This window comes from Amphibalanus amphitrite, unplaced genomic scaffold, assembly GCF_019059575.1.
Source record: "Amphibalanus amphitrite isolate SeventyFive unplaced genomic scaffold, NRLGWU_Aamphi_draft 000132F_arrow, whole genome shotgun sequence".
Classification (NCBI taxonomy): Eukaryota; Metazoa; Arthropoda; class Thecostraca; order Balanomorpha; family Balanidae; genus Amphibalanus; species Amphibalanus amphitrite.
The window spans coordinates 987,984-997,115 of record NW_024881627.1 but is presented as its reverse complement, the minus strand read 5'-3'; the positions used below and the strand labels follow the sequence as shown (position 1 = coordinate 997,115).

At 52.6% G+C, this 9,132-nt stretch overlaps 1 protein-coding gene across 1 annotated transcript; it reads left to right on the top strand.

The window, feature by feature from the left end:
• The first annotated feature begins 2,354 nt into the window (after positions 1–2,354).
• Positions 2,355–9,012, top strand: LOC122382015 (NCK-interacting protein with SH3 domain-like). Its single transcript, XM_043366862.1, has 9 exons — positions 2,355–2,851; positions 3,503–3,739; positions 3,975–4,169; positions 4,553–4,756; positions 5,151–5,353; positions 5,758–5,861; positions 6,043–6,261; positions 6,580–6,752; positions 7,134–9,012. The coding sequence occupies exons 1-9, from the start codon at positions 2,678–2,680 to the stop codon at positions 7,338–7,340; spliced, it is 1,716 nt and encodes a 571-aa protein (XP_043222797.1). The 5' UTR covers positions 2,355–2,677; the 3' UTR covers positions 7,341–9,012.
• The last annotated feature ends 120 nt before the right edge of the window (positions 9,013–9,132 follow it).

Sequence of the window (9,132 nt, the reverse complement as noted above, 5' to 3'; positions counted from 1 at the left end):
TCCTGATCGCCTGGGGGTACCTAGTCGCCCAGGGGGCCCCTGGTAGCCGGGGGGCCTGGTCGCATGGGGCCCCTGGTTGCCTGGGGCCCCCGGTCGCCCCTAGTCGCCTGGGGGACCCTGGTCGCCTTGGGCCCCTGGTAGCCTGGGATCCCCTGGTCGCCTGGGGGCCCCTGATCGCCTGAGGGCCGCTGGTCACCTAGAGGGCCCCTGGTCGCCTGGGGGCCCCTGGTAGCCGGGGGCTTGGTCGCATGGGGCCCCCTGGTCGCCTGGGGGCCCCTGATCGCTTTGGGGACCTGATCGCATTGGCCCTTGGTCGCCTGGAGGGCCCTGGTCGCCTGGGGCAGTGGGGCCCCTAGTCATCTGGAGGACCTGGTCGCCTGGGAACCCCTGGTCGACTGGGGGCCCCTGGTCGTCTGAAAGTACGCTTATCACCTGATTGATCCCAAATCATCTGAGTGGCTACTGGCTACTGGATATAAGTAGTGACTGGAGTAGGCACTCATCTGAAGGAGCCAATATCTTTCACGGTGCCGGAGATATCACAGAAAAACAAAAAGGCTAAACTGAATACCCCCCAACCTTGGCCCCAAAGGCGTCATTGGCTAACACAGGGATGTGGGTCGATTTGCAATCGCATTTCCTCCTAAGTCCTATTCCTCCAATTAATACAGAGTGTCTCAGAATTACCCAAGCATTTATTTTCTGGCTAAAAGTACAATTGCGCTCGTTTCCTAGTGAAACATATAATAGCCGCGTTTACATAGGGCTAGTTGCCAGATAGTGGAATTCCGATAACGAGACATTTATTCCCCACTATTATATTATATACCTACATATCCGGAATTGGAGGATGTTCAGTAATTGAGGCGCTCGTTCATAAAATGCCGTGCGTTTCATGCACACTCCTCAAGCAAAAATATTTTTACTTTCCAATTTTCCACATTTTCTCAAGGCTTAGACCGTTACAGAGACCGTTTTAATTGACTTTGATGAAGTTGAACGCGAGAAATCACAACCAAATGCTACATTAGGTTGTAAAGAACTGAATTGCGTTTTCCCAGCACACGTGGCGTTTTCTCACCTACGTCTGCAGGAGAGACCGGACCCGCTTTGCCCCCCCCCCCCCCCACCATCGAAAGGTTCTTCATGACTCCCGAGGGCCCCCGGGGAACCTGGGGGCCCTGTTCACTGTAGGGGGCCCCTTCGAAAGCAGGTGGCCCCCTCCTGGGCGAAATCCTGGGTACGTGCCTGGCAGCTATGACCTGACCTTGACCTCAGGTCACAGGTCAACACCCTTAGTTGACCTTTTCCGAACAAAAAAGCACGCCATTCTACGCGCCTGATCATGACGAGCACGATCGTGCCCAAATTGCAACTCTGCGACCGTTTTTGACGAACTTATTTACCAAAAACCTGATCCTATCTTGGGGCATTTGACCTGATTTCAGGAGTCACCGGTTGACTTGAGCAGAACTGCTCGATGGATTTTCGGTGACTCCGACACCGGCTTCCAAAAATCGACTCCGACTCCGACTCCGGGCAGAACTGTCGTCGACTCCCACTCCAGCTCCGCAGTCCAGGCATGTTTACGGAGTTGAAGGATTTTCAGTGACTCCGACTTCGACTCCCACTCTGGCTTAAAAAATCGACTCCGAAGTCCGACTCCGACTCCGATCATAGCTGTCGACTCCGACCGACTCCGGCTCAGCATCCCTGGACCTGAGACTTTAAAGGAAAAGGGCCACTTTTCCTTTTCCTTTTCCTTTCACCCCGCCCTTCCTAGGGGCCATGAAGAAAACCTGGCCTAGCGGCCTGTTCTTGCCGTTTTATGGCCCTGGGTCCAGCGAGAGTTTATGGTCAGGGCAAGCATTGGTAAAAATGCAGCTCAACGGGTCAAAGCTGAGCCCTTTCGACGTCTTCTGTGTAGCAACTAGCAAGAAAAAAAAAAGATCGGCAAATTATCTCACCTCCGGCGAGCCCAATCTTGATCTGTTCAGTGAGTGAAATCAAAATGCGTGCTCAAAACATTTAAGAAGTCCGCGTGTAAGGGAACTTGATAAAACAACTCTTGTAGCTTGTTGTATGGGTTGTATGCGTCCTTCGGCTTCCGTGTCTAATCCAAATAACTTCTATCTTGTTATTTATGCCTCCAATGCGCCCCGCTGTAGTGGCACTACTTTCAACCAACTTCAGAAGACAACAGCTTCTATTCAGTTTCGACTGTCGAGGCTGCAAACGAAAAGAAAATTGTAGTTTTGACTGCTCATTGGTGCGTTTTGTGGATAGCGGAGAGATCGATGTCGTTGTGAGCATTTTTGAACATGTATTTTATTTGATCCATATTTGACGAAGATAGTACATTAGTGGCGCCCCACTTAACGAAGGTTGAATTCATTTCATGGCGATTTTTCTTGAATTGTTGATTTCTAACGCTGGATATTTTGTGTCTTTGAATTTCAAAGCATTCAACCTTCTCTGGGTTATTTTTTTCTGCCAAAGTGGCCTATATATGCTGAAAGAATTTCAAGCATTGGCCAGAGGGATGGACAATGCTTGAATTTGAATTGACATCTTGAATTTGATTGAATTTGTTTTGAAATTTTGAATCTGTCTGAGAACTGCAGATTTTATTGGATGCTATATTGGTTATTCTGGTGGTCAGCCATTATTGAAAGAAATGTTAAAAGCAAAATATCCCTTGCAAGCACCACATCCCAAAGCTCTGTCATTTTCTGCGGGTGATAGGTTTTTGCCGCTTCATTCTCCAAATAAGGAAAAAGAATGGTGGCTTGTGCTGTCCAAAGATGCAGAAGTTGGATACATTCCAATGAATTATGTGTTATACCTTCCAGTAAGTATATTTTCTGTTTTCAGATAGCTTAGGCATAAGTAATTAGGTAGGTAATGGTAATGAGATGTTGGTATATTAGGGCTTCAGGCAAATTATTTTCCTTTTAAGTTACAATGCAGCTAGGTATATAATTTTCTAGCTATTACTTTGATAGATTGGTATGCTATTTTTGTACACACAAAGGTCATTTTGTATTCTAACTGGACAAATAATGCACCTGTATGTCCATGTGCTAAACCAATGAAATGGCATTACCTACGTAGCCATATTATCATGCTTCATTTCTAAAATAGAAATGATTTAATGTTTTATAGCTGTCTTTATGAGTGAACTTGAAATATCTTTGATTATTTAATCTGAACTGTCCACTGAATTGCTATGGAGCTTATTGCTGAAAAGATGGCATGTTTTTAGTAGGTAGCTACCTTATACCTACCAATTCAATCACTTACATTTTAAATTGCACTTTTATCATAGCATGTATCCCACCAACAAATTTTTGCTGTTGACAAATTGTTCTGAAAATAGTAAATACTAGACATTGTGCCTGTTAATTAGTTCATGTTTTGGAAAACTCTTGGGGAGACTGGGAAGCCCATGCCCTGATATCTCACATTTCTGACTGGATGTGACCTGTATCTCCCCACCCAGGCCACCACTGCAGACATCACTGGTTTCCTGCAGCGGGGCAGCGACCGGCTGGTGTCCAGCAGCCTCTCTGCTGACCAGCAGGCCGTCCAGCGGCGGCGGCTGGTGCAGCTCGCGCAGCGGTACCGCGCGCGCGACACGGCCGGCGACCAGCTGTACCGGCTGGAGGAGCCGGCCGCGCGACCCGTCTCCTCGCTCAGCCTCTTCCCAGATGACGAGAGCAATACTACCGAACACGTGGTGAGTGGAGTGTGTCTGATGTGATCGTGGAACTGATTGAAAATGCCGGACATTGGTGCACTACGGCGTGTGTTGTAATGTTAAACTCGATCTTTTTTCTTAGTAACGAAACATTTTCGTTCGATTCAACATTAGGTAACGTTCCGTGACAGTAGCACTAATTGACTTTTTTAAAAACTAGTGTACAAAATATAGCGATTGTTGTTCCTCAGCGGTAATATGTCATTCCCTGCAGCAGACGAACGGCGATGACCGGGAGGCGACTCCGGTCCCGGAGCCGCAGCCGGAGCGGGAGCGGCCGCTGCCGGCGGCGTTCGGTCGCAGTCTGGTGGACCTGGTGCGGCAGCACACCTCTGCCAGCCACCAGGCCTGCCAGGCTACCGTCCAGGCGCTGATGGGAGCCCTCAAACAGGCGGCGCCCTCCGTACAGGTGAGAGCCGGTGCCAGTGGAAGGGCTGTTGAAATGTACAATTCAGTTAACTTATGCAGAGAGCAGACATTTCGAGACCGTTTGTCTTTCGTCGACACCAGGCCTCCGTCACAGCCAAACTTAATTGGTGTCGGCAGTCGATGTGAACGACCGATTACACCAGGTTACCTTAAGCAGTAAGCACGCGTTTTTCTTCACAAGCTTTGCAGGCTAACACACCATGCAGGCAGGGTAAATAAATCCTTTTGGGTAAATACAGAATGACCTGCCCTTGGTTTTAGGCGATTTGCAGCCCTAATCTGTGATCTCAGCTATGACACGCTGACCAGTGCCCGTCTTTCACCTCTGACCCTTCCCCGCCTCCCCGCTCTACCCTCCGTCAGCCGGTGGTGGACCAGGTGCTCTCGCAGCTCAGCTCGGCGGACCGGGACGCCGCCGAGCTGCTCAGCTCTCCGGACGGCCGCCGGCTGCGCGTCATCCTGGAGGAGATGACCAGCTGCGCCGACGACCAGCAGCAGCGCAGCTGGCAGCTGCACTGCGACGAGCCGGCCATCATCGAGTACCTGCAGGAGCTCAGCACCATTCTGGTCAGTGAGACGGACGGACGGACGGGGTTATACTGGATAGTGGGCTGGACGTCGGACCTAACACTGGTCGCCGGTCGGTCGGGTGGACGGGCGGAGAGGCGGGAGGGGAGGGGAGGGCTCAGCTGTGGAAGCGCACATCTCAGCACTATCCTGGTCAGTGGGATGGACGGACGGGCAGCGACGGTAGAATGATCACATCGATGACCTCTCAGCACAATGGATACTGATTGGCCGGACGGCTATTCGGATTCCAGATGGTGGGCCGGAGGTGGTCAAACGACTTCAATTTAGCGGGAAACCCAATTCAGGTGTCGGTTTACTGTATCTATCCCACTCCCAATCCCAAGTCACACCGCCGGTATGTTTTCACGTCTCCCTCTCCCTCCCCCCTCAGACGAACGCGGACCCGTGCGTGTCTCGTCGGGCGCTCGAGTCGGACCAGATGTCGGGGGTGCTGGCGCTGGCCCGACTGTACCAGATGGAGCCGCGCTGGCTGATCCGTCAGCCGCTGACCCAGGCGCTGGGACTGGCGTGCGGCCTGCACCGGGACTGCATCAGCCTGCTGCTCAGCTCCGTACTGCCATCGGAACTGGCCAGGTGCGTGTGGACCGTGGGGGGGGGGGCGGGGGGGGGGGAGGGGGATATCAGGGGACTGAGTTGTGTCAGGGAGATGCTGCCGGTCACCGGTGTGCGTGGGGAAATGGTGGTCGTCTGGGAAATGGTGGTTGGTTTACAGTCATTGGTCCACGTTTTTTTTATGAAACGTCTCTTTTTGTTCTTTTTATAGTGCAGTTAGGCAATGTGAACGGCTGTGGGAATGGCTGAATTGTGTGGAATAGGTTATTGTTTCCACCATAAAGGCTTGATATCATGCTCTCATTTTTACTCTTACTGCGGCACCGAGTGTATCTGTTCGGTGGCTGCCGTCCTACGGTGTGCGGGCTGTTTGGAGGACGCATGGTGCGTACTTCCGATTGAGGCGCGTTTTCCTGTGTTTCTAGGGATATGCAGAGCTCTGTCACGGACGATATCCGTCTGAGCCACTCTGCCCTGCTGCTCTCTATGATTCTCTGCATGGGAGAGAAGCTGCCTCACTGTCACATGGGTGAGTTCGATAAACACAACTGTGAAGTCTTACGTCGCTTCATCTCACTATCTCATTTTTAACTTTGCTGCCAGTCCCTTTCTGACTAGTCATTTATGTCAAAATGTTTCGCTTCTGCGCGGGATCCTTGTTCGCCATCACTCCCCGATCTAATCAGACCCCGCTCCTTGCCCCCCGGCAGAGATGCTGGGCGCCGGGTTCGTGTCGTTCCTGCTGGAGACGCTGGAGCGGCCGCCGCCGGAGGTCTCTGACGACACGGCGGACCTACTGCTGACGGTGCTGCTGGCGCTGAACCTGCAGTACGGCTCGCCGACCGAGAACCAGCTGCTGGCCGCCCTCCGGCAGCGAGACTGCGCCAGGGTCTTCACTGAGAAGGTCATGCTGCTCTTCAACAGAGAGGGTGAGAGACGAGACGGGCATGGTGTCTTCATTGGGATACACTGGCAGGAAAGGCGATATGTTGATGGCTTCCTGTGTTTGCTTCACCGAGTTACACCGAGTTTGGTACTGCGAGACATATATTATGGTCTGAAAGTGAGGGCTATGGTATAAACAATAAAGTGTATCATGAGTAGGTGCTGACATCGATGCGCTTACCTGCCGTGACATATTTTGCCAGGCCTAGATTACTTCTTAAACTCACTATTTTTCACCCTGGCTGACTTCACCCTCCCTTATCCATACGCTGGCTGACCTTACCTTACCTCCGTCATTTCAGAGGACCCGGTGCGCGTGTTTGACCACGAGCCGGCGCCGGCCCACTCGGTGGTCAAACTGATGGTGGATCTGTTCTCGGAGCCGGCCAGCACGCGGCTCTTCTACACCAACGACGTGCGGGTGCTGGTGGATATCGTGGTGCGCAACCTGGCCGACCTGTCGCCCGGCGATCCGGTGGGTAGCGTGACGTGGCAGGTCTTCCCCCTCCCTCCTCGGCGACCCGGCGGGTAGCATGAGGTGCCTACTCCCAGTGTCCACCCGTCCCCGTTCCTCGGCGACCCGTTGGGTAATGTGAGACTGGCTAGGGGATATTGGGCCGGAGATAGGGATGATAATGGAAAGGTTGGTTTGTTGTAAGAGTTGGTGCTTATGTTACATTAATACATTAATAGCAGTTGTGTAATATGTATACCTACGAATGAATAATGAGTTTATGTAATTCTGCTGTCTACCATGCATAGAGTTCGTGGACATATTTAGATGTGATTACGCCATCTGACCGCCTTTTCAACCCAACGCAGCGTTACTGACCATCCCTCCCCTTCCACGTCACAGCGTCGTCACGAGTACCTGCGTCTGTGCGGCCGGCTGCTGGCCTCTGAGGGATACAGCGAGCACGGCCACCGCTCCGCCGACATCCTGATCTGCCTGCGGAGGATAGCCACAGAGGAGGAGATGGACGGGGACGAGACACAGCCGCGGGACCGGCAGCTGGCGACCACCACACTGGCCCTGCACGGGGAGATGCTGGAGGCGCTCTGAGAGGGGGAGGGGTAGGAAGACCGGCAGCTGGCGACCACCACACTGGCGCTGCACGGGGAGATGCTGGAGGCGCTCTGAGAGGGGGGAGGGGAGGGACACTGGCAACCACCACACTGGCGCTGCACGAGGAGATGTTGGAGGCGCTCTGAGAGGGGGGAGGGGAGGGACACTGGCAACCACCACACTGGCGCTGCACGAGGAGATGTTGGAGGCGCTCTGAGAGGGGGAGAGGGAAAGGTGAGAGTTTTAGGGATGGGAGGGAGGAGAGGATCGATGGAGAGAGGCTGGGTGGAAAGATGGGCTGGAGAGACGCGATATAAGGAAGATGGACGCGGAGCGGGAAGGCAGTGAAGTAACCTGCTGTCATAGTGGGGTGATATGTTTCGTTCTCGTGAACGTTAGTCATAATTGGTCGGGTTTAGAGCCTGGTAAAGTCGAGACTAGTCTAAGGTGCAGCCAAAAGAAGAGGCAGTTTGGAAGGGCTGCTTTGTGCGAGTTTGGAAACCAAGAGCTTCTTCGCTGTGTTAGGATGGCAGGCGCTTGGTCAAAAGACAGGGTCAGCTGTCAGGACGGTGTCACGCCAAGAAATGACTGATCTCTGTAGGATCTGACTGAGACTGAGGGCGCAGTGCAGGGAGTGACTGCCTTCCAGAGTGGCAAACGGGGAGGGTGAACAGTGGGCTCCCCGAGCCGGGATAGGATAAGACGTTGGCGCCGTTTAGTGATCCAAGTAGAAGGTAGTGATGCAGCGTTTATTGTTAGAATTGTCTTGAACGGATTCTGTGTGTTTGTTTGTTCTGAAGATCAAAAGCCTTTCGGGATTGATCTTGTACCCAGTCAAGATCGCTAAGGAAGAAACCGGCTAGACGGACAGCTCGGTGAAGTTGTTTCCGAGGTCTTGTTGGCATAAGAGACATTGCCGTAGTCCGTGCCAGATGGAGCCGCATTTCGTCCTTTGGTCGGCCATGTCGCGGTCTGGCGGTACTAGGGTACTCCAGTGCTGATGTGGGGGCGTTTATTAGTCCCATGACGGCGGTATATTTACGTTGGTGTTCGGCGTCACTGGGACGCACGGATTCGGTGATTCATCAGACCGTGGCCATGAGTTGTCTGTGGACTTGTCTGGTCAGACTGAGCAGACTTCTAGAGACCAGCGACATACCAAAGTCTGTAATCAGTCTGCCGCCCAGTATTCCAAATGTGACACTGATCAGGGCTCCGACTTCTGCCAGCAATGTGTGCGTCGCGTAGTTTCATCAGTGAGCCTTTTAGCTGGGGTGTGGGCCTACCTAATGTATGGTCTTATCCCTCCGCTCCTTTTGACAATCATCCCGCCGGCTCCTCTGAGGAACCGGATATGAGGAACTTAATCGTGTACGTTATTAATTGTGATGCCACGGGCCCGATTATGCCGGTAACTGTGTACTCCGGCGCCCCTCTCGTACTGCCTTTTTGTGCGCGTTAACTGCCGATTTGCTGGAGACGCTGTGCTTGCGCGTTGCTTGTGCAAGTCGTGCAGTGAGTGATGAGACCTAGTCCAGCGCGGCGGGGATACTGTGTTGCGTGTGTGCGATGGCTATGCTTGTTGGATGTGTTGAATGCTGCTGCTTGGCTATGCTAGTGTTGGCGGCAGTCTCGTGTAAATGGAGGAAGAATACTCAGAATCGAGGAAGACGCGTTTGTGTTCCTGAGCAGTCATTCGTCAAATGAAAATGGCACGAATGAATCCTGCCTGGGTAATATGCCGCTTCGTCCTCTCACTAGCACGTGTTTGAGTTCTCTCTAGTAGACA